The 26,761-nt window shown below is 27.9% G+C and overlaps 2 protein-coding genes across 3 annotated transcripts in view; one reads left to right on the top strand and one right to left on the bottom strand.

The window, feature by feature from the left end:
• Window positions 1-1,070: 1,070 nt before the first annotated feature.
• The window catches only part of LOC123297275 (nuclear pore complex protein DDB_G0274915), a 402,738-nt gene continuing 377,047 nt past the window's right edge, over window positions 1,071-26,761 (top strand). For both annotated transcript variants that reach the window (XM_044878874.1, XM_044878873.1), the window contains exon 1: window positions 1,071-1,248. In XM_044878874.1, the coding sequence (XP_044734809.1) occupies window positions 1,188-1,248 (61 nt within the window). In that variant the 5' untranslated portion in view covers window positions 1,071-1,187. The remainder of the gene's footprint in view (window positions 1,249-26,761) is intronic.
• Window positions 2,201-6,428, bottom strand: LOC123297276. The gene is made up of 4 exons (XM_044878875.1): window positions 6,370-6,428; window positions 6,068-6,146; window positions 4,629-5,266; window positions 2,201-4,366 (listed from the first exon to the last, which is right to left on the bottom strand). Exons 1-4 carry the CDS (start codon window positions 6,418-6,420, stop codon window positions 2,234-2,236), a joined length of 2,901 nt encoding a protein of 966 aa, XP_044734810.1. The 5' UTR covers window positions 6,421-6,428; the 3' UTR covers window positions 2,201-2,233.

The raw sequence follows: 26,761 nt of genomic DNA, 5'->3' as shown, positions 1-26,761 counted from the left end.
TGTCTCCGGTTTTTGAATCACCACCGGAGCTGCCATACTATTATACACACTATCTAACATCGGTAAAAAGTGTTCTTCATCAGTAACTAAAACGTCACTGTGAATGATTGTTTGTTGATGAAAGTGTTTTGATGAAAATTGTAATCACACATTGTTACAGAAAGTGTGTGTGTAGTAAAATAGTGTTACTTTCAAACGCATGTGTTTTTAGTTTTTTTATTTGAAAGAAAAACGTTAATTTTAATTAAAAAAAAACCTTTTTATTTTATATTATTGTGAAAATTGTAATTGTGATTGTATTAATTAATATTTAATTTTAATTTTTTTAAAAATTTATTACGATTAGTCCTGAAGATTTTTTGTTTGTTGTTTTTTAAATTTTTTATTTTGATTAATTTTTATTCATTTGTTTTTCTAACCGTTTATTAAATAAAATCATAAATTCAATTGTTTTAATTATTTGTTATTAAATTGATTTGTTTATCAATAACTAAATATTTAATTTAATTTATTACTAAACCATATTACGATTTAATTCTAAAAAATTATTATCATTCTTTTAAAATGATCTTTGAATTTTTTTTTTAAACATCCTTCATTTGTTTTCTAAACGTTTAAAACTACGTTCAACTGTTTGTTTGTTTGTTTGTTTTTTTTTTTTTAAACAATCCATTTTCTCTTAATAATCAAATGCACTTAATTTTTTTTTATGGAATTTTTACTAAATATATGCGCTTAAATTTTGCTTATTTAAGGCTTGTTTTTTATTTATTTAAATAAATAATATTCATTTATTTAAAAAAAATAAAAATCTAGGTTATTAAGAGTTACTTTATACTCGTGTGTATTGAATACATAACGCGTTATTTTTTTTGTTTATATTTCTTTATAATTCTCACTTTCTAAAAATCTTCTTTCAGATAATCGTAATTTAATTATAAATTTCTTGAACAAAATTATTATAAAAACAAAAATGCAATTTCAGATTGAAATTTAAAAACGAAAGAAAAGAAATAAAAATGTTTCGTGCAATTTCGTGCTAAAAGAATATTTTGAAGTGTAGTTTTTTTTGTTTTTTAATTATTTTTCCTTATTTAACAATTTAAACAAAAAGACATTGTTGTGAATTTGTTTGTTGTCGTAGTGAATAATTTTGGATTGAACTGTTTGATTTTGACCAGTAAACAATGAAGTGGATTGGCCAATTTTGGATTTTGTGGATATTAATTATACATGTTTTTGCACAAGGTAAACAAGTGATAATTTACATTTAAATTTTTGTCAATATATAAATTAATTTAATTATCTACAGAAAGTTTTTTTTTTCAATTTATAACAGACAAGTTATTCAGTCGTTCTGCGATAAACAGAGTAAAGTTATATCATTCATGTAATGTGTATGCATAGACTATTTAAAAGTATCTTATAGTATAAAGTTGCTTAATTTGCTCAATATGGTGCTATCTCGATTCTGCACGTAATCAACAAGTGAAACGTAACAATTAACAAAGATAATTTTAAACACTCTGTATATACTTGGCATGAATCGAAGAGGTCCGGTTTCGACTTTTGGTGCGAGTGTTTTGTTTTTAATTCAATTAAGATTGACGTGACAGGTATATATAGCTTACAAAATTTGTGTCATAATAATAACGCCAACTATAATCGAGAGACTTTGAAGGTAAATAAATTTGTATACAAAAGTTCAGTAAACAGGTACAAATAATAAATAAGCTGTAGAGCTGTTTGTTTGGTTGAACGCGCTTATCTCGGGAAATAACAGTTCGAATTGAAAAATTATTTTAGTATTGGATAGCTCATTTATCGAAGAAGGCTATATGCCATGTAACATCACGCACTGGCAGTTACCCATTCGCTTTGCTGGAGGAATGTGGCTCACAATGTCAGAATAAAACATAGGCTGTAATTTATAAAGATACTAGCAGTTACTCGCCCGCATCGCTGGTCGATTTCGAAAATTGCTGAATGGATTTTAATGAAACTTTAAAATAATATAATTGCTCAAACATCAGAATATAATTTATAAAATATATTTATAAAAGGAAAATCATTTGTTTTTCGAGTGTTGAGTGGGGTCGTTCTGCGAAGCGGTAGGGTTAGGCTAGAAAATAAAAACAGTTTCAAATTTAATTCATATTGATTTTATTAAATCCCATTAAATCCCAATTTAGTAATTTGTAAAGTTCAATTATCAGAATATATACAATTATAATTATTGAAGTTTTCGTTTTTGAGATCCCACTGGAGTATCCACTACTTCAAATCTAATCCAAAGATGAATTCTTGTACCCAATGAAGTGTCTTCTAGTTCATAACGAATACTCCTAGCAAATTCCTCAAATTTACTATAAAAATCATCGATTGAAAATGATTCTGTTAAATTAAAAGCTTTTCGTAAAAATGATGCAATCGCACGTAATTGAGCTTCATTTTGATTGATTTTAATATTATCATACATATCTTTGATTGTCTTCAAGGCATACGTAAGACCAGCTTGACTATTTGACTGATTCATTTGTTCTATCCATTTAGCAAAATTTAAATAATCGAGATCATCTCTTTCTATTAATATTTTAACTTGTTCTAGAATTAATTGTTGAGTAATACTTGTACGTAATAGGACATTTGCAACAGCAAGAACGTTATTCGATAAACCGTATATTGGAGAATTCGGACTGAATATCTCTCCGACTAATTTAATCGCTTCTTCTTTGGCATCAGTTTTTCGTTTTTCTTCAATGTTGAGGGAATTCGTACTGATTGCAAGTTTTATTTGAGCAATAATCCAATCTATACTCACAATGTTAACTTTAAATACTCTTGTAAGTATTTTAACAATTACAAATACGTTTGAATTATCATTTGTAGCCCCTTCATGTATTACTTGGGTTAAATTCTCATTGGGTAACAGGTTTAATACCGTTGTTAAATCGGGTTCATATGATATAAACAAGTTATAAATCTCAGTTATAGCATCATTAATACTAATGCTCGATTTCGATAGGATCAAATAATATAAATTAGTAAGCACAGCATTATCACTATTCGAATAGTCACAGAAAATCATTTTAATTTGGTTAACAAGTGATTGTAATAATTGAACTTCTTCTAGTGATCGATCACCTTCACGTTTAACTTTTTTGACAATATCCTCAAGGTTAGCAGTTTCTGGTAGATTTGTAACATTCTTTATTATTTCGATTATAGATTTAGAAAGTGGTTCTTTAAGTAATAGTAATGTTTTAATCTTTTCTTCGAAATCTTTATAATCGAAATATTGATTATTTTCTCGTATTGTTAAAGTAATGATAATTTCATTTAAGTTCGAATTATCATTCTTAAATAAATCGTTAAGATTTTCGCCGATTGTTTTCATATCTACATTAGTCTCCAAAAGAGTTTCATGCATTTTCACAAAGAAATTATCATATGGTTTATATGTCGCATCGAAAAGATTTTCGATAAACATTTGTAAGAATTTGATAATATTTGTGATTTGCTTATTCTGTGTATTTTTTGCTAAAGCGTAGATCCACTGTTGAAAGTCGACATTTGTCGTCCATTGTTTCTGGAATGTTTCCCACATTAAATCGTAATCGGGGTTTTCTACATTAACAGTACGTCCAATAAACTCTAATAAATCTTTAAAACCTTCTCGATTTTTATCATATAAACCATGTAAAAGTTTTTTCACATCAAGATCACCATTTGGATTTAAAATATCTCGTAAACGCATAGCTAATATATCATCGGGTTTCAAATTAGTCTGTAAGGTGTTTTCCAAAAATATAATAAGTACTTTCATTCGTGTTTGTGCTATTTCTTCTGGACTAGGTAGTGGTGCTGGTGTGGTTGTTGTTGTTGTTGTGGTTGTTGAAGTCGTTGGAGTTGTTTGTTCAACAGGATTGAGAATAACATCAAATAAATGAACCAACAATTCCGAAACTTCATTGATCTTTTCGTTTAATTGCGTATTTGAGATTCCAAACACTGTACCAAAAATATGAACGAATGCTAATCCAATTTCATCGGATTTCTTTAAATGGTCAGAAATGAATCTTATAGTTTCGTCACCCGTTGGATTTTGTGGTATTTTTGATATAAATTCGGATATTACTTTGTTTAGCGTAAAATAATTACGAATCAATTCTTCAAGATTAATTGATATTTGTCTGTAGTCAAATTGTATTTGAATGGTGAAAATTTTGTATATGCCATTAATTAGACCTTGTTGTACTGATTCAAACATTTGGAAAATATTTTTTAGAACTTGTAATTGTTTTACGTATGTGACGAGAGGATTAGGTCTCGCGGGTGGCTGTGGTACCGGAGCGGGAAGTTGGCCCTGAATTGAACAAATAAAAAATTGATTAAAATGTAAAGTAACAAAATTGTGTTAAAAGAATTCAAAAATTAGCAAATTTCGCATCTGTTTTCGAGAATGCGCACAAGTAAACGCATTAGCTTAAGCGCTCTCAGGTGGTAGACATATTTCATCTTTACTTAATTTCCATAAGAAATATCCAAATCTAATCATCGTAAAATTTACTTTTTTTTTTATATTGCTAGAGCTTTTATCCCATACGAAAAGTGTGATAAAAACTTACCTGTATTTGAATTTCCCAACTGGTAAGTCTTCCATCAGTTTCATGAAGAGTTAAGTGATTGACGATATATATGAAGTTGGTTCGAAAATAGTTGCTTGGCATATACGAAAACCCAAGTACTTTTTGTGCGAATGATATGACATGCGGTAAAATAATTTCTTCATTTTTGACAATCAGTGCTTTAATAGTCTCTAAAAATCCATTCCATGTGAACGGTTTAATTCCGTTCATTATAGAAAGCACTACTTTGAAATCAACATCCTGTGTAGTCGTTAATACTTTTATATTTGTTATAATTATGTCGTATTGAATGTCAACGCCGCCAAACAAAAGCCCAATTCTTCCCAGAATATTATTATATAATTGAATTGCATTTCCCAAAACAAGGTTGATAAATAACCGCGTATTAAATTCGAAAAGGTCTAAAGCTCCTAGAATAATCTCGTTAACTTCATGTATAAGTGTATTTAACCAGCGCAGACCATCAATCCAGTCAATGCAACAGAACACACCAACACATCTCACTTGTCCGAATAAGCAGGGAGGAAGGCAGAGTCCATTAACTTTTTCAAATGGCCAGAGACACACGTCAAATATTCCTCTTCTTGAAGTATTAAATGACTCAGACAAAACGATATCTATAATACAAAAAACAAATTGTCATACTAAATTGATTCAATAGTATTATTGAAATCAACAACAAACAAAACAAAAATTTGTGATTGAATTTGCCGATTTCCACACTATAATCGCGTGAATCAAAAGTGTCAAATCAAAATACAAAAACTTCCAAGTCGAGATTCTACTTCACTTTTTTGTTAATTTTCGTTAAAAATTTTAAATTTTCCGATGATTCATAATATAATTATTAGCGATCTGAAAAATCCCCGAGTGGTGATTTTAGTTCACGTAAAATATATAATTTCGGTCAAATGAGGATGTGACAAAATTTTTTTTATCACTTTTGGAGAAGAATACATCACTACACGGATAGAAAAGTAAAGTTGGTTTTTGAAAATCTTTAGAACCACGAATTATACAAACGTTTAAATTCCTAATTAAACAAAGAGAAAGATACTTTAGAGTTACGTCATTTTTGAGTATCGCCATATAGATTATATATAAAACTCTCTTTTGCAAGAAAGAGGCGGGTAACAATCTTTGAATGCTTAGGACTTCTTCATTTATTAAATAAGTTTAATTTAACTTACAAATTTTGTTATAATATCAAGTTTACTTTTACATTTTTATGGGTATTGTGGCAAATTCGATATCAGTCATCACTCCAATTAAGAATGCCCGTTATCAGATTTAGAACATATTGATAAATATAGCCAAAGAGCTTAATTAGGCTTTCAATTAAGAGCCTTTCCCGAAAAATTTTTCGAGGATTTTTTAAATTTCACTTGTTATTATATTTGATTTTAAATTTTACTTACCTGAGACGTAAGCAGCGGAATTACTTGACTGTGATTGTTTGCTGGAACCTGCGTCACACGTCAAAGTGGATGCACATGTCTGCAAAATTAATTATAATACAGTTGAGTCACGATAATCGAAATATTCGATGTTCCGAAACGTTCAGTAATCGGACACACATTCTCTTCGCCCTTATTTTCCACGTCGCTCTATTAACCACTCAAAAATGATATTTTAAAATTTGATTAATTGTTCAGAAATTTTTCTGAACGTTTCCATTTTCAAAACGTGGTTTAAGTTTAAAAAATATATTTAAACTTACTTGCAATATCACCAGCACCACAAAACCTATCAAAAACCCTTGATACTTCATTTTTGAGAATGAATAGAGTCTTCATTCACAGGTGTATGTATATATATATCACAATTTTGAGTAATAAAATTTTATAGTTTCCAAAAATTGTACAAAAAAGCATGTGTTATGGCTCAATTTTTTTCACAAACCATTTTAAGTAAAAGTTATTTTTGAGCGATGAGTAAAATGTAAAATTTTTGTTTTCTATTAAACCAGAGTGTTGTGTTAAATTGTGTGTAATTTAAATTTTATTTTGCGGAAGATAAAGTACAGTCCTTTGACAATCGTCATCAGGAAACAGGAAATATTGAGGTTGAATCCTAGAAAATGAGAAGTTTCAATGACGCATAAAAATTGTTAACTGTAATGGTATTCATTGTAATCGCATTATAACCAAGTTTTTATGTCTTAAATTGGATGGAAGGAATTTTGGAAGGCATATTCTTTGGGCAATAAGTTTGCAAACGACTTCGCTACCTATGAAATAACGGAAAATTTATGCCAAAGATTCGCTCTTCTATTCTAGAGCTAATGGATCAAGTTGAATGAATTGGCACGTTAAGTGCAAATGCCAAAAATTTCATAAAAACACTGGAGGCTTGAAAACAGAGCCCATTTTTTGATATTTTATTAATAGTATTTTTGGTATTTATTTGAATAAATTTTCGGTAGAAAAAAATTTTACATTTTACCCGTAACTTTATAATAACCTTTAACTATAAAAAGGATTTAAACAATCAAAGAAAATGAGCCGTAGCTTTAATTATTTTTTCTCTTTTTGGAAATTGTTAAACTTTTATTACTAAAAAAGTGTTGTATATATATTAATTATGGATAAGAAATCAGTTCTTTTACGAAAATTACTTCCTAGAGATGTTGTTGTGAAGGTGATAAAAATTGAAATCAGGTAAAAATTTGCAATTTTTTTAATACTAGAAATATGTTAGTTTTTACACTTTTTGTTTAATTCTTCCGTTTTTGTTTGTTTGTTTTTTTTTTTTTTTTTTTTTTTAATGTAGAAATGTAGTAAAAAAAGTAAAAAGTGTACATGCTAAGCAAAATGGTTCAAGTTCTAACAACAGGACTTCAAAAAATAATAGACAATGTTAATAAATGGCAATTTCTGATACACTTTTAGCGTCTTTTTCTAGATAAACAGGATTTCTAGATATTTCAATGACGAAGTCATTATTTGATAGGCGTGAAACTTTATAATTTTTAACTCCTCTTAAATAATCATTGGTGGAAAAATTATTTATAAAGAAAAGCGTTTTTCCAGATAAGAATGGTTAAAGTTACATTTGAATTTCAAGTACTGTTATTATACTCTTTACTTTACCGATTTGAAATTTGTATGTGTTATAAGTAATATAACATGTGTTATAAGTCATATTCTACGTGCCCTGGTTATTTTTCGGAAATTCTGTTAATTTGCCCAGTTTTTACTGTTCACATCCAGGTCTAGTAGAATACGAAAAAGTACTTAATTGTGAACAATGAAAATTGAGAAAATTAAAAGTAACCAGGGATGATAGAATATGAATACCTATTACATATCCAAATTTCAAATCGATAGAGTAAAGGGTATAATTGCAGTGTTTGAAATTAAATTGTAACTTTAACCATTCTTATTTGGAAAACTGCTTTTCTTTATAAACATGTTTTTTCACAAACGAATGTTTGAGAGGAGTCTTTAAAAAAATTATAAAGTTTCACGCCAATAAAATAATGCTTTCACGTCACTGAAAAATGTGAATATAACCAACCGTCTCAAACATTCATACTCCCTTGACTTTTTAAAATTTGTATTCACTATAGTTTTCGGTACATGTATTAGATGTATAAATATAGTTTTGTCGTGTAAGACAAATTGTACGAATGTTGTTAAATAAAGCTTTTACAAATTACCCTTTGTATGAAAAACTCATGTATTTATACACATGCATATTCTTCTTGTATTCTTACGTTTATCCTGTTGTAAATCCAGTTCATTTTTTATACTCACACAATTCCAAGTTATTCTTCAAAAATATTATATCTCAAAAAATCTGTATTATTGTCGAATTTATATATACATTTTTGAAGAATTATGTTTTCTAAATTGTATTATTTTGCTCTTGGAGAATGTTGCAAGTGATGATGAGTTTGTAAAATTACTTTAGTAGTTACATATTTATACCCTGTATATATGTAATATATATCAAGGTATATTAAGTTTAGTCCAAAGTTTGTAACACCTAAAAATATTGATGATACGAACAAATTTTTGGTATAGGTGTTCATAAAATCACCTAATTAGTCCATTTCTGGCTGTCCGTCACGATAGCTCCAAAAAGAAATGAGATATCAAGCTGAAATTTTTATAGCGTGCTCAGGACGTAAAAAGTGAGGCTAAGTCCGTAAATGAGTAATATTGGGCAATTGGGTCTTGGGTAGGACTCATCTTGTAAACCGTTAGAGTTTACATAATTCTATATATTATAAATGTGAAAGTAAGGATGTTTGTTTACTTGTTTGATTGTTTGTTTGTTAGTCTTTCACGCAAAAACTACCGAATGGATTTGAATAAAACTGTACGACAATATAGCTCATACATCAAAATAATCCATGAGCTATAATTTAAAAAAATTTATTACAAAAATTAAATTAAATCTAATATTTAAGTGCTCCATCTATGGTCATTATTTTGAACCATTAATTAAAGATTTCCCTAAAAATTAAAGATAGTAAATGTAACAATTCATGGCCACTTTTCCTGATATACGCAATGTATTGTGACTATTTTACACTAAAAAAAAAAGAAACTGTGCACATATTTTAGCTTTGTAAGGCAATCCCTTCGAGTGTTATGGAAGCGGAAAAAATGAGATCAAAAGATGTGGAGGCTATAAAATGGTGGTTTTTACTTTTAAGCCCCATGAAGCGGGCGGGTGTCAAGCTAGTGTCAAATAAATCAATGTTGAACGAATTTTTTTCTATCAATATTGAATGAACTACCTTTACACGAACATTTATGTGGGTGTATCTGTATATACAATATATAGGTATAATAATTTAATCCAAAGGTTTTATTGTGGTTTTTGAACGCAGATGAGGTTGGAACACTTTTGACCATGTTCCACACCATTTTAGAATTATTATCATTTTCTATAGTATGACTCGAATAACCCACATACGATAATTCATTTAAATATATCTCTCATACAACGATTAAAAGGAATGAAAATCTACTGGCACATATATTATGTAATACAGTATGGTCCAAAAAAAAACGTAATTTAATCCAAAACACAAAGTTTTGTAAAATATTTTCTGGTAAACAAAATTTTTTTGTTAATTTTATGAAAATCTAAAGAAAATTAGAAATTTACGTGGATATAGTGCTTAGCAAGAGAACATCGAGCTAGAGCGCTATCCAGAGGGCCGCGGATTTTCGTAGGCCAACAGTCCAAAATTGGAAATTTTCAGAATTTTTTCTATATGGATTCGCCATTTGTAGGGTTGCCACTTCTCCAGATTTCAAAAATCAAATCAAATCAAAATATATCTGTATTGCAATAAGGCTTATCTCTCCAGATTTGACCGGGAGAGTCCCAAAATCGTGTCTAACGACCGATATTCATATGAGTTCTCCACAGTTCACTAAAAAAAAGATATTTTATTGATTATTTTTTTCATATACAGGTAAAATTGACAATTCTGAGCAGCTTTCATTTTAAATTACTTGCAATGGAAAAACTGAGGGCACAAAACATCCAATTATTGTACTGTATTATAATTCGCTGGTATGATTTATCTCCTGGTATTTCTGGTTTATCTTTCGACTTCCCGGAACTTTGATTTGGAAACCCTAACAATAACAATTAACGTAATATTATCATCAATATTAGGCTGGCACAGATAAAAATGTGCCTGGCTGCGTTCTTTTATAGTTGGGGTCTCCCGATAGAATCTTTCAATATTTTTGTGCAACGTAAGGCCTATGTTTACAGAAATTTTTAATTTTTGCAATTAATTACAAAAGATACATGCTGGTTTGGGGTATATTACTGAACCGATGAGTTAAAACACTTGATTTCGTAAAGCAAAATTGCTGGCGACAAAATATATAGCACCATGGTTTATAAAATGTCAAAAAAGTAAATTTAATTAAAAAAAATTTTTTTTATAAATTATAGCTCATGTGTTATTTTGATGTATGAGCTATATTATTGTACAGTTTCATTCAAATCTATTCTCTAGTTATGGCGTGAAAGTGTAACAAACAAACAAACAAACAAAAAAACATCTTTACTTTCACATTTATAGTATATAGGGATTGGTTACCTTTACACATACTGTAGAAACCATTAAAAGCTTCAACTTACAGCTTCCATTTAACACAAAAACTTTTGAAATGGGAATGTATGGATATATCTCCACTATTGTTGTGTGTACTTCATTAAATAATTTGTACAAACAAAACATCCTACATATTTTGTCCGAATAATGACCTAATATTTATATTGTCCGAATGATCATTTCTTAGTATAATAGATTTTATTTTAATTTTTTCTAGGTGAATTATATCGATTTGTCGATTTGAATTTAAAAACATTTTTATTTATGGCTAGTTTTATAATGTGTGAAATTTACAAAATTTAAAAAACCCCCGACAAATGCGATTTATGCCTTGTAAACAGATTTTTGGAAACATAGCTGTAAAATAATCTCAATCAAGTCGGTTCGACCGTTTTGGGGCGACAATGCCAATGAGTAACACACAGACGCACAGATAAACACTTTAAACTTATAAAACTCCTTCATAAATCAATATCAAAGTGATGGTCAAGGACATCAGATGAGATGAAAAGGATACTTAGAGAGCTATCATTTTTTGGGACAAATTTTTGGAAATTTTTAAACTGAAATTGTAATATTTGTGCTGCCTTTGCTCTTTTGAATTAATGTTTTAAATTACCTAATTATTTTACCATTTCACTTTTCGAAATGAATTAAGCCAGGTTTATTTGACCATTAATTAACTTAGTAATTATTTATATGTTAAAATTATATGTCATACCCTTTCCAATCTGAATCGATTTTAAAGATCATCGCCAATTTTTTAGGTTATTCGGGTACGGAACCCTAAGCTCGCAATTGAAACATAACAAAGGACGCTTTCCGTTAAATTACCTTTCAAAGGAAACCAAAAGAATTAAAATCGGTTCATTCGTTTAGGCGCTATGATGCCACAGACAGACACACATATCTAGCGGTCAAACTTAACACCCCTATTTTTAAGTTCGGGGGTTAAAAAACACAATGATATAGGCAGTCATTAGCACTGCTGACAGAATAAATTGAAAACTTAAAACTTTAAAATAACTGTGATTTTTTTAATTTTTAAATAAATTGTTGTATGAATAATTAAAATTGCATAATTATGAAAGTTGAAGTCACGTCTCGCTGTAGCTTTATTTGAAACACATTTGACAGAGATGACAAAGATGTAAACAAAATTTTAGAACGTTTTATAAGCGAAATTGGTCTTTGAACCTTAATAAAAATCAAATTTTACTGAACTTTATATCGCCTTTGTTGTTATTTTGAATTGTTTTATAAACAAATTACGGACAGTCAACTTTTGAAAGGTAAAATCGAATATATTAAATTAATAATTATTAAATATATGTGTTAATATAGTAATATTTCAATATTATTGAACAATTGAATAATTTTAATATATTTCATAAATTAAAAAAAAAAGTAAATATATTATGATTTAATAAATTTTAATTATTGAAATAATAATTATATTATTAGTTATATATTTTAATAATATTAATAATTGTAATACAATTATTTAATTGTAATATATAACAATTAAATATTATTTATAGTAAAAAAAAATTATAAATAAATTGACTAACACCAATATTTTTATAATTGGTTGGAAAGTGCTCTGTCCGGCGTCTTCACACGTCACGGCGTCAAACCCGCAGAGCGTAAGTTAACTGACTTTAAGAATATAAAAAAAAAACTACTTCTTGAATCAATTTTTGACGTTATATCGAAAATTAATCGTCTAATTGGACGCGATTTTTGAAATTGCCTTAGATACTGATTTTTACCGAAATCGGAGATCGAAAATTTATTTCGATTTTTTGAAAATTTCTTAAGGGGTACCTCTGAGAAAAAATCAAAAAAATCATAAAAAATTTTTCTTTCGGAATTTGATAAAACTCAATTTATAAGACAACATTGCCCCAAAAAATTCAATAATCGAGTTAGTTTGACGATTGGACGAGTAACTTAAAAAAAAAAAAACAATTTCTTGAATCAATTTTTGACGTCATCTCAAAAGAGTAGGATACAGGTGAAAATCGCGACCCATTATTCATCCTAAGGATTTGTCTTTTAAAAATATAATTTTAGATAGTTCTCCGTATCATGAAATACAAACCGTTGATTTTTTAACGGGTTTTATTCTCTAATAAATATTATTATTAATAATAGAATAATTTTTATTCACTTGTTTATAGATATACGTATCTATACAATAATAATTAAAATATTAGTGTAAAATGTTAATAATAATTGTAATATTATTAAACAAAATTTCCGGTATTTACAGATGTTAGGTTTTATAATAACAAACCATTGCTATTAAACAGAGAGTTTCAAAAAAATTGAGTTTTTGACTTATTAATAAAATAATTATAAGTAATTTATTGTTATAATTCGTTTTCGTCAAAAAATAAGTTTTTGTGTTTCCTTTGGCGTACAATCTCTAAGCTTCTTAAACAAATTTCTTTATTAACGAATGATTTCAAATGAATTACATACAAAGTTTTATATATTAATTTTTGGGTCACTCGAATCAAAATTCTTTGACTTAATTTGACATTCCTACATAATGATTTATAAATAACTCGCCCTCAAATAAGTTTAACTTTTTAAGTCAGTTATTCTGTAAATACTAAATATTGACCACATTTTTTATAAAATACGCACATGCTTCGTTTGTTTATTGGTGGTATCATGATGTCCTCACAATAAGGTGTTTTGGTTAGAACATGGCATGAAGTTTCCATTCGCGTGATTTCATCATGATACTATCAATAAACGAAGCAGCGTTAGTATTTTTGTATAATGTCTACACTTGAAATAATATTTTTAACCAAAAGTTGTTTGCCTTAAGAAAAGATAATAAGCATTAAATAAATAAGTATTCACTTTCTTAGACGCTTTTTGTATATCTATTTGTTTAGAATTATTCAGTTATTGGTAAATTATAAAAATACCAAATAATTATTTCAGAAACTCTCTGTATTTATTCATTAAATTACTTTTTGAAATGTGAAAGTTTTTCGAAAATTATTTATGCATTCATAAATATTTTATAATAGGTAATTCATATTTGTATTTACTGTGTGTATTATTCTTATAAAATTTGTCCACGAGTATTTCAAGAAAAATGTTTATCATTAATTTAACCACCAAATAAATGAAAATAATTCTAAAAATTTACTGCAGAAATGACTGTAAAATTGGATGTTCCGTTTTGGAAATACAATATTGAAATAAAAATAAAAATTAAATATTTTCCATTTATTAATATTTTTAACAAAAATTAGGGAGGGTCAAAAATTTGACCCTCTCTCGAAACAATTTTTTTAATGATACATAATAATTCTTTACCAAATAATTTTGTACATAATAATACACAATTTGGAAATAGAGAAAATTAAGATTTAAAAAAAAAATTACCACTTGTTTAATTCTTCTACCAAATACGTAAACAAACGGCTATTATATAAACGCTGGTTATGACTTAATTCATTGTTTTTAATAAATTGAGCATGATACTTTAATATTTTTATTTTATTATAAATTTTTGTGAACATGTAAATTAATATTTTAAATTCTTGTTTGAGATTTTTACCTACAAAACATCTTAAAATTAAGCTATATATGATTGAAAATTTATCTGAGAAGCTCTGCGCGACTTTTGTGTTATTTTTTGTTGTAATTTATTTTCATACTGTAATTTATTCATACTGTATTAAGAGAGTAAATATGTTCCTAACATGGAAGGAAAGTAAATAGTTACTTGGTTCAAGAATATTTAAGCAATAAAATATTCATTTACTTGAGTTATGTATTGAAATCGTTAACTCAAGAAATATTTACTTGTTATAAGAACCTCAATGCGTTTTCGTTAGTATTTTTTTACAGTGTACCTATAGACAGACAGTCTTATAAATTTCAAAGTATATAATATTTCATAATACTAATACATTAATTTATAATAATTATTATGAAACAAATTGTGATACACTTTTGAAATTAATAATTTATTTTGAAATTGTAAATTTAATAATAAATTTTATTTCGTACAAAAATTAGGTTTATTGACAAAAAATCCTAATAATTTAAAAAAAATTAATAATTAAATTAAAAAGTCAATTATCAACTGAATAAGTTTGAGAAAGGCTTTACAATTCAATTTACAGTTTTTTTCTAGCAAAACCTTATTATCAAATCTGTTTTCGAATCATTTGAAATTTTTTAAGCCTTTTGAATATGAAGAAAACTATGTAACATCTGTTTGCAATGAACTTTCGTGAAAATCCTTTTTTGTTGACACGATGGGAAACTCTTTGACAAATATATTTTATATACATTATATATAATACTAGCCGTTACCCGTCCACCTCGCTAGACAATTTTAACTTTGTAAGCAAATGTTACCCTTATAAATGAGGGTGATATTCAATGAAGGTATACTAAATTTAGTCTCAAAATTGTAACGCTTAAAAATATTGATAATACGAAAAAATTTTGGTATAGATGTTCATAAAGTCACCTAATTAGTCCGTTTCCGGTTGTCCGTTTGCCCGTAAGCGCAAATACCCTAAACGAAAAGAGATGTCAAGCTGAAATTTATATCGTGGTCAGGACGTAAAAAGTGAGGTTATGTTCGTAAATGAGCAACATGAGATCAATTGAGTCTTCGGTCCGTAAGACCCATCGTGCAAACCGTTAGAGAAATAACAAAAGTTTAAATTAAAAAATGGTTCCTTATAAAAAAATAAACAACTTTTGTTTGAAACATTTTTTCGTAAACATCACTGTTTATATGTGAGGGCGAAAATGAGGTTAGAACATTGTATAGTATGTGTTATATGGTAATATCAGTTAGGGCTATATGACACCACAGTCGTGTAATATTTACACGACTGTGGCTATCTAAGAGTGACTATTTTTGAGTGACTTTACCTCCATGACGTAGAAACAATTGCATAATCAACACTGTCTATACATGGTATTTTCACAAAAAATTCAGTTAATTGCTTGTTTTTAATTTTTTTAATTTTAGAAAAAGAAATTGATAAAAGGTATGATAAGTGAAGACAAAGGTAAATGTAGGCTATAAGGCCGAAGTCTTTGTTTTAAAATTACAAAACGAATCGGATAGGTAAATACTAGTTTAATTAATATTTCCATGAATATAATTATTATGTAAATTAATAAAAGTTTAATTAGAATATCAATCAAACTTCAGTTGTAAACGGTTTGTGATAAATATGTATTGAACACTATTGATACATATTTTATCGTATAATAAATAAATAATGAACTATTTACTACTTGTATGTTTGCACGTAGGTAGGTAGATAGATAGATACGTCGTAAAACGTTGGTATTTTACCTGAAATATGTGGTTTTATATATAAATGTATCGGACATGTACATTCATTATTAAATATCTTGTAATTACAAAATGTATTCATACATGAATACGTATAGTTTTTGTATACAGTATCGGAAATTTTTTCTTTATTTTTGTATATACGTAATTCAAAATCAAATATCATATTATCATGGATATAATGATCTGGCAAAGGTTTTGAGGGAATTTAATTTTTTCCCAATTGAAATTGGGTTAGGGTAAGGAACGCGGGATGTACGCTAGTAGAAAAACCGAATTTCTGTCCGCCAAATTAAAATTACCTTCCAATAACAAAACTAAATCCACAGTAAAATGATTTAAAATGATTTGTATACCATGCATATGAAATATACTAAGCTATGCTATATAGTGAAATATACTAAGTAATTTATAACAATACTGCTCAGATATATGAATGAACTGTCTAATAAAAAATTGACCACTCTTTTAAAGGTCAAATCATTTTATAGACCACTTCTGTTTGTTTTTAAGATGCTTATGACTACCATATTGATAACTTGACGACCTTAAAGATTTACCAATAACCTTGAATTTCCATGAGGGTATATTATACAATAAACTATAAATTTATACAGTTAATAAGATATAGCGGTAACGTTTGTAATATACAATAATATGCACTTACAATAATTATTATACTTCATACATTCAAGTATAATTATGTTCTTTATTATACTTTAGTTTATACACTATTTACACTGAGTGTACATAGGAAAATAACGTTTTATTACAGTGTAATAATATTCTTCTTCTTTTTTAAACTTACACCATGTATACTACACTAAGGTAAAAAGAACAGTTTAAGTTTAATTATAAAACCACTGTTATTAGTTATTTTACTGTTTTTGCATGATGATCTTAGTAACACACATTGCAGGTTATAAAACTCAGCGTATGAAAAGAAGTAAGTAATATGTACCTTTTTTTATATTTTACATGTAATAATAATTTATATTTATCGGAAATGAAAATATTTTATGTAATTTTAATGATTTCAAATATTGATAATATTTCTGGAATATATTATTCTATGTTAGAGAAACTTTTTCCCAAGATGCAGAGAGGTACAATTATTTTAGTATCGATAATCGGAACACAATAAAAACCAGAGATATTCTAAATACTAGGATTGTATAGAAAAATGCTTCTATATATACATTAGTGAAAATAAGTTGGCTTGTTTATTACGCTTTTACGCAAAAACTACTCAATGGATATTAATGAATCTTTATAATAATATAGTTCATACAATAGAATAACACATGAGCTGTAATTTATAAAAATATGCTAAAAATAAACACAAGCGAATCTATTCACTGCGGCATCTATGACCATAAATTTAAGATTTATTCAAAAATGGTAAACGAGATACAATGTATGGTCATCTGTTCAGAAGGGGCTTTCTGATATGTTTCAAATTAAAAAAAAAATTTTTTTTAATTGTACATATACTGTTACCAGTGTAAAACTATTCCTGTCTCTGTTTCGGGTGTTATGGAAGAGGGATAAATGCAAGCAGGAGAGGTAAAGGCGATACTTTTAAAGCTTTTGTCGTTCAACTGCAAACTCTGTCAGAATTTTCTGTTTTTGGAATATTTTGAATAATTAAGAATGAAAAACATAGAAATCCAGTTCGTTTGACTTTTGGATTAGTTATTTCTGATAGATCCAAAATTAGTCCGTCGTATAAGCTTTTTTACAGTATTTTAGGCGATATTTGTACTTTTTGGGTCAAAATTACCCTATTCACCAAGTTTTATTAAATGCCAAAACAAAAACTTGCTTGTGATTTGCTGACTATCAAAAATATCTTCTTGACTCAAAAATTATAAAAATTGAGCTTCTTTGACGATAAGACGAGTAGGTAGTTTTTCAGATAACGGCTAAAATCGTATGCGAATAAGTTATTTTGTCTCCGATTTATATAAAAATCATTGTATGAATTAATTTTGGCACAATCCGGAACAAATCAGAAAGGTTCGAATGATATAAATTTTCTTCTATAAACTAAAGAGGTACCGATAAAATAAAATATAAAAACAAACGTTGCATGTTTGAGAATAAAGATTATGCTGGTATTACCGGGTTGTGATAAAATTGACTTAAAGTCAATTACCCTTAATTATTTACGAATCATATATTTCATGCTTTGAAAGTGTTAAAAATACAATTGCCACTAACTACCTTGAGTATATTTGAAACATAAAAAATTACTTTCACATTATTCTTTTCATTATTTATCTCTTTATATGTAAAATAGGTGATTTTAAATTACCTTTACAAACTTAAATCTTTTAAAATATTCATGTTCATATTATCAATCTGCAAGTATATATTTTTTTTGATCTTTTTTCGAATGTAGCTTTCATAAACCCGAGAATTTTGGTTTCAAGTGATTTCATATTTTCAATGATATCAAATGATTTCCCACATAAAAAATTGGATGATGTACTAGAACTGTGGCCAGGAACTTCATAATGGCGCTCTCTCTCTTCAACCTTGGAGATAAATTGTAAAAAAACTTACAAATATAATAAGGAGGGGCAATTTTTGTGGTTAAATAAAAGTCCTTTAATAAATTAGCACTTTTTAGGATCTATTTGCTACTAATTTAAAGTTATTATCGGAAAAATCTTTTTGTGTTTGACAGTCGTTCAATACTACAGCCTCTACTATTCACAAAGTTTTTCCCCATATTTATAAAAATCAACCTTAGAAAGGTTTCTAAAATTATTCCTTTATTAACCCCCGAACTAAAAAAAGGAGCCTGTGGCATCGTAGTGCCCGAATGGATGAACCGATTTTAATTTTTTTGGTTTCATTTGAAAGGTGATTTAACGGAGAGTGTTCTAAGCTTAGGTTTTCGTACCCGAAAAAACTAAAAAATGGCGATGATCTTCAAAATCGATTCAGTTTGGAAAGGAGTGTTATAAGTTTAAACTTTAAAGTGATTATTTCTGCGTCTATGTGTTTCTCAGTGGCATCGTAGCCCCTAAACGGTCGAACCGACTTGATTGGAAACATCTTATAGCTAAGTTTCCAAAAATCGGTTTACAAGGAATAAATCGCATTTGTCAAGGGCTTTTTAAATTTTGTAAATTTCACTTGTGTATTTAAAATCACCAATAGGACTTAGTTATAATTTTTATTTTTTAAATATTTTATGTATGAAAAATGTAAAAGTGTATATAAAAATAAAAAACTTTTTTTTTTTAAACTCATGTAGATAACAAACACACCTTTAAATTGTAAGCTGTTTATTTCACGTGTTTATTTGTAAGTCATAATTGTTGTAGAAGTTATTACAACATGTTTTATTTAACTAATGAAACTATATTTTAAATATATTAAAAAGAAAATTAAAAAAATAGTAGTGTGAACCTGCCACACATTAATTTCACGTCTTTTAATATTAACATTTCTGAGTCCGGTCATTTATCCAGTTTGAGACACCAAAGTAGTTGTTAATGTCAGTAATAAAATGAATAATAAGGAAATTTTTCGAATGAAGCTGATAAAATATTTCTTCTGGTTGATCTTTGTTCTGTTTTTTATCATGAGTAATAAAATAAATCTCGTGGAAATGAATGTAAGGGATGTATAAATAATTAAATACACTTTGTGTTAGTAAATTACAGAGTTCAATAAGAAACTTTGTGAACTGTACTTCGATATTTTTTCATTTGTCTAAACCCTTTTTATATTTTATATTTGTTCCTTCTCAACGCACCTTGGCATGGGCATTAATGCCATTTATAAGCAGGAAAATTATTTAATATCCCTTACAGTGTGAAATTTTCAGACTTGAGCTATTAAAGTTTGTGTTTATAACATGTAAATCTTATATTGAAGTGTTTTCAAAGATATGCTTTATTATGTAACAAGGTTAATTTTCTTAAGATTAATTTGGAAAACTAATATTCATTAGTTAAAAGTATGACAAAGTTTTGCCCATTAAGAAAATTATAACAAGCGGTACTCGCTCTTCCATAAAATACATGCAAGTGATGAAATGAATATCATTTGTGTTAAATAAGTATTTCTTCTATAAGTAAGTGATTTTCTCTAAATTTTTAGCCATCGATATTTCAAAAACTATGGTATATCGAAAAATTCCTCTTGTAATTTTCGACTAATTTTCCCAAGTTGTTACAGAATCCATCGTCAAAATTTAATACGTTAGTCTCAAATATTTTTTAACACAATATACTTTTTTGGGAACGTCCTTAAGTAGCAGTAGTGTTTCAAAACCTTATATATCTTATACAAAATCAGAGTTTCTGAAATTTTTTTCTTATTATATAAAAAATACCATATCAATATGTAATCAAAATTGAGGTTTGATTTTCCTAAAGTTCTAACAGAATCCATCGTCAAAATTTGATACCTAAGTCTCAAATATTTTTAAACATTTTTACGGGAACGACCTTAAGTTAAGTAGCAGTAGTGTCTCAAAATATTATATCTTACAAAGTATTTTGAAAAATTTTTCTTCTTATATGAAAAATCAATCAATATGTAATCAAAGTTGAGGTTTGGAAGCTTTTTTTATAAATGCACTTTAAAAAACTCTGAGATAAAACCAATGGCATCATATATCATTTATTAGTTGTAGAGGTATAAGATGAAAGAGAATATATATGATCGTTAAGTATCATCCATTATACCAGACTGCACTAGGTCAAGTGTCTATTAGAAACTAACTCTATATTGATTGGAAAATATGTATAATGATATCGGAGTTTTCTTTTCTTTTTTTTTTTTAAACCATTCTTTTTACACTATCGTAGACTTTGTTTTATTTTTATTTTATTCTTTACATTATCTATTTTCCAAGAACAAAGTTTCATGGTAATATATTAATACGATAGCATAATAATGGGCGAATCAAGTCACTATAATTATTTTCTCTTAAGAAACTGAGGATATTAAAAATTAACGCTCATCGATATTATTCTACGGTAATGGGAAATTCATTTTGCTACATGCGATAAATAAAATCAAACTGGGTTTCAGCAGACGTTGAATAAAAATATGATTAAGGAACCATATTTACAACAATACTGTTTATGTACAGAATGTTCGATTGCATATAAATATAACGAGTATGAGAGAGTACATGCGTTAAGCAATGCATCTAAGTAAGAGGTATAATAGGTGTTATTTATATGAAATTGCAAAAGTGATTTGTACCGTGGATTATCTGTTGTTGTTCATCATCAACTAAGAAACTCCCACTCTCCAAGCATCTTACAACTATCTCAACGCATGTGGAAGCTTCAACACATGTATATAATACCTCTCACTTAGATGCATTGCTTAACGCATGTATTCTGTCATACTCGTGATGTTTATATGCCTGGATGTAAATCGAACATTCTGTATATGAATGGACGGTAAGAAATTGACCACTTTTTCCATAGACTAATTTAAATCTGTCTATGACTGCCATATTGACTGCTTGTCGTCATTACTGATTTTCTCAATAGTAAAGTGAGAAACTTTATGTAAAAGGATATCGTGAAATCTAATGAAAATATCGAGATGTGATTTTATAAATTTATAATAATAATACGCCGATGAGGATAAATACGACTATATTCGACACGAGGCTGACTGAAAAGTTTTTAAGTCGGTAAAGTTTTGCTATCTATGAAGAATTCCATCACAATGGAATTGATGATATCTTCGATATGATACGGTATCCTTGATGAGTAAAAAACTAATTATTCATAAACTCCAAAACAAAAAAAAAAACAAAAAACAGACATCAATTTTTGATAACATCTCAAATCGTTTGTGTATTTTCAATTCATGTAAATGAATTTGATGTTAAATATCAGAAACAAATATCCACCTACCTATTGAAAGTCAAATTAGTACACCCATTATCAAAATTATTGAATCTATATTGTAATAAAAATTGCTTCTTAGGATACTAAATTTTGTTTAATATTCTCAAAAACAAAAATAGTTGAATTTTAATTTTGAATTTTTTGAGCCAGTAAAATCAATATGAACATAAGTAGTCTCATTAACAGACACTAATCATGGCTTCGTAATTGCTAGACTAATGGTGGTGTAATTGCTAGACTGTGTTTCATAAAAATTTAAAGCACCATCAATATTATTCTGGTTTGTGTAAAGATTAAAGCATTGTACAAATTATTTCTAGTCTCTCACCCCAAAACTTCCACCATAATATTATATTAATCTGCTCTGGGTCTATTCCTCATTGTGCCACCCAAAAGCTTATGTGTATCGTAAAGCTGCCAACTTTTCGTAGTGAGTTAGTGTTGTTTAAATTTTTTCGTAATATCAGTGTACATGATTTAAAAAAAACAGCAATATGGAAATTTTTTCCATGTATTTTTTTCAAATATTAAATTAGTATTTTTAGCATCGCACAGCTTCGCATTTCTATCACATTCATCACAGGCTAAATAAATACATTTGATTATAATCTATAATAGACAGTAAAAATAAAAAAAAAAAAAAAGCCTCCTCGCAAAAAAAAAAAAGGTAAATTGTATAAAACCTCCCACAATATAGCCTTTTCTGCATCAGACATATAATATATCAATCATCCAGAAAACATACATACAGGCATTTGCAAACGTAGAAGAAAAACTACTAGTCATAATAGCTTTTATAATGTATTAAAAAATGTCACATTTGTAGTCGAATATGATATAGGGATACTTTTACGTCTAGAGCCTGGTGTAGTACTACTTGACTGACGACTCAAAACAGTCGGAAGTCGGAGTGGTTTTAGTTAAGGTCACGCCTAACAATTGCAATGACCTGTCAAAATTTGGCTGTGAAAATTATCTTAGAAGAAAAAGTTCTTAGGCCTGACAATAATAGGTTGGCTGATAAGTCCCCGGTCTGACACATAGATGGCGTCGCTAGTATTAAATGCATATTATTTTTATATAGTACCAACCTTCAAATGATTCGTGTCAAAATTTGACGTCTGTAAGTCAAGTAGTTTGTGAGATAGAGCGTCTTTTGTGAAGCAACTTTTGTTATTGTGAAAAAAATGGAAAAAAAGGAATTTCGTGTTTTGATAAAATACTGTTTTCTGAAGGGAAAAAATACAGTGGAAGCAAAAACTTGGCTTGATAATGAGTTTCCGGACTCTGTATTTTTTCCCTTCAGAAAACAGTATTTTATCAAAACACGAAATTCCATTTTTTCCATTTTTTTCACAATAACAAAAGTTGCTTCACAAAAGACGCTCTATCTCACAAACTAATTGACTTACAGACGTCAAATTTTGACACGAATCATTTGAAGGTTGGTACTATATAAAAATAATATGCATTTAATACTAGCGACGCCATCTATGTGTCAGACCGGGGACTTATCAGCCAACCTTAGGCTTTCAAATTTCCACCCGATTTGAAATGACTATCAAATACTTTGCTTAACTCTAGACTAGACCGGTTAAAATTGAATTAAAATTCAATTGAGAGTAAAAAAAATGACAATTGTTCTTTTTTATTTATTTATTTTTTTTTTTGTTTCTATTAAAGATTGTAATCAAATTTTTTTGTTGAAATTTAGGTACTTGATTAATTTGTTTTTATTCTCAGAATAAAAATTTTATCATTCGATATATTATTTTTATTTTAATATACGCGAAACCATTTTTCAGAATAATCATACTCTGGTAATATATAGTCTTCTTGAAGAATCTCTTCGGTTTTTTAGGCAAAAAATCGACGATTTTGGATAGTTTTTTTGGAGAAACTTTATTACTCATGACAAAAAAAAGTATTAAAATAAAGTAGTAAAGAGTATAGGAAAATATTTATTTTTTTCTTTGTGATAGCTCTGAAAATCGGTTCCCGTTCTAGCGTCGCTTTCACTGGCCAAAATCAAAAAATTTTTGTAAGCAATGTCGTCTTCTACTCCTTAAATGTCTAAATTATTCATAATTTTAAAAAATAACCAACAAAAACAAAAATTGATATAAAAATGGCAATAAAATAGAATAATTAATTTTTTTGGACATATTTTGAACATTTGAGGACTGGTTTTAGGTCTTTCAACAAGTAGCAGAAAGATTTAAGTCAATAGTCGATATCTGTAGGATTGAACCTAGATATTCTAGTCTTCGTAAAAAGTGTTTTTATTTTGCGAAAATGGAGAACATGCAAAAAAAATTTTTTTCTAAACTTAAGTGCTCTAAATTTGAGCGTGGTGTTGGATCAAAAGCTCGAAACATCATTGTGTAGAAAAATGTCGCCTTATTAGCTCAGTTGGGTAAGGCGTAGCCAATTCCGTCCGCGGTATGCTTAGGGTAGCGGGTTTGATTCCCGCCATCTAAACAAAATTAATTTAATTAATAGTTATGATGGGCTGGTTTAGTCCATGGTATATGCCTAAAGGAGTTGCACTCAGCCTCTGAAATTGAGGAGCTGATAAATGAAATTATCAGCGGAAAGGTGGTAAAACACATATATGGTATCACAATGGACTCCTTTCTGGACAACATAACCTTAATATTGTGTAAAAAAGCTCACTCGATATATACATATATATATATATATATATATATAACAATCAACACTAACGTGTCTTGAATTCAAAGTTTTTATATTTTATTAAAAACCCTGCGGCATTTTGTATAAAATGTAGAACAAATTATGCGAATATAAATAATATTTTGTTAATTTTGAGTGAAAATTGTTTGATCATTCATTTGTATTTAATTAAAAATATTATTTTTTTTAAATAAATTTTATTCGTGATAAACGAACGAATAACAGTTTATGACGTGTATTATATAAAGTAAATATAAAATATTTTATTTTTAAAACGTAAAGAGAATTTAAAATTAAGTTATAAACCATTCGAGTCAGTCATTTCTATCAGTAGTTCATGTTCATATACATACATATGGTAATACAGAAGGTTTCTTAGAAAGTTTAGAAAGGGAAAATTTGTTTCCTGGAAGACTTCATCAACGAATCAAACAAAAAAAATTTTACATGAAAAAGTGCAATGAAGTATTGTAATTTAAATCGTGGGGTGTTCGATAAATAAAAAAATGTGTGTAGAGTGTGGTGCTTACTCATAAATTTTGAATAATAGATCTTTTTCCTGTTGTCGATTTTAATGCATCTATCGTTGAAAATGTGCGAGAATAGATAACAAAGTCTGAAATCAAAATTAAAACCGATAATCCTTAAAAAATAAAACGAATTAAATAATTTTTTCTATCTTGTTCTTCTAAAACAACTTTTTATATGTAGTACAATTGCAGATTATGATGTCACCAAGTGCTATTTTCCATTCTTTCTATTTGTACATTTAAATCCTTCATATTATCGTAGCTATCGATAGCATCTATTTTGGATCGATAACGAACGTCTTTTGAAGCAATTAAAAAATTTTAGGACAAATACCCATTAAATTGCCTATAATAAGCATAAAAAAGTGCCTTGAAGCGCGGACATTACATAATATAATCGTTACAAACAAAAAATGACTTTGTAGTTTTAGAAACTCTTTGTACAACAATTCTATAAGAAGTTAGTTCAGTCTTTTATATATACACATAGGCCAAGAGTATTCTGCAGTAAAAAATTTTTTCTGTATTTTTTATTTATTTTGGAAATAACGCTAAGTTAATATCTCATTACGATGGAAAAATTTCTTTTGTTAACCTGACAAACCCACAAAAATAGGGATGTTATCAGTTTTAGCGCTATGTGTGTCTGTTTGTGTGCTTGTGGCATCATAGCTCCTAAACGAATGAATCGATTTTGAATTTTTTGTTTAGCTCGAAAGGTAATTCAATGGAGAGTGTTCTTAGCTGTGTTTCAAGTGCGAGTTTAGTGTAGTTAAATTTTGAAAATTTCACTTGTTTATTACATACAGAATACTTTTATTAAGCTTATATTTCAATTTTATTAAATTTCTAAGAAAAGCCATTTTAAGATTGTTATATAAGACTGAAAGTTATTAAAAACTGAAATAAAATCTGAACTTTGATAGCAGGACAGACTTACCACAGTCGACTCTCATACTAGAAAACTTTTTTTTATGCATTCATGAAACGTATTTGAAAAAGGTAGACAATAACCATATATCGTATTTAAGTATGAAAGTATAAAAGATAGAACGAATATTTTTTTTGAAAAAACTTTTTTATAAATTCTTTGTATGCATTCACATTTATCAATATGTATAATAATTTTATTTTAACTGATGGGTGAGTTTTGCTTATGATAGGTAGATATAACGAAAATAAAAAAGACAGCTCTCTGAGTTATTATTTATTTTGTTAATTTAAATAAATATGATTATTTATTTTAGAAAATAAATTAATGAGTCTTACACGCATTTGATTACACGCTTTTATTTGAATTATTGATTTTATTGTAATCAGCAAAATGATTTAATTAAAAATGAGTAATTTTTGAGTTCATTTGCATCTAGGCTTACGACTAAAGCATCTGTAGGTTTTATTTCTAAACGTTTTGAACGCTTTATGAATATGACGTTAGAAACGTTTTGAAATAAATACCTATTCGTTGTGTGCGTAGTCATGGTAGGGACAATAAAATCGATGGCAGCGCTTCCAGTGAAAAATTTTGGCGATAAAGG

This window comes from Chrysoperla carnea, chromosome 4, assembly GCF_905475395.1.
Source record: "Chrysoperla carnea chromosome 4, inChrCarn1.1, whole genome shotgun sequence".
NCBI classification, from domain to species: Eukaryota; Metazoa; Arthropoda; class Insecta; order Neuroptera; family Chrysopidae; genus Chrysoperla; species Chrysoperla carnea.
The sequence above is the reverse complement of the archived record's forward strand: the minus strand, read 5'-3'. Positions and strand labels throughout refer to the sequence as shown.

What these genes read in the sequence shown, in the direction of transcription:
- LOC123297276 (XM_044878875.1), bottom strand. Translation starts at nt 6,420, where the DNA reads ATGAAGTATCAAGGGTTTTTGATAGGTTTTGTGGTGCTGGTGATATTG. An exon ending in TTCCGCTGCTTACGTCTCAG is followed by an intron (nt 5,267 to 6,067) that starts GTAAGTAAAATT and finishes TTTGTATTATAG; the next exon opens with ATATCGTTTTGTCTGAGTCA. An exon ending in GTTGGGAAATTCAAATACAG is followed by an intron (nt 4,367 to 4,628) that starts GTAAGTTTTTAT and finishes TGTTCAATTCAG; the next exon opens with GGCCAACTTCCCGCTCCGGT.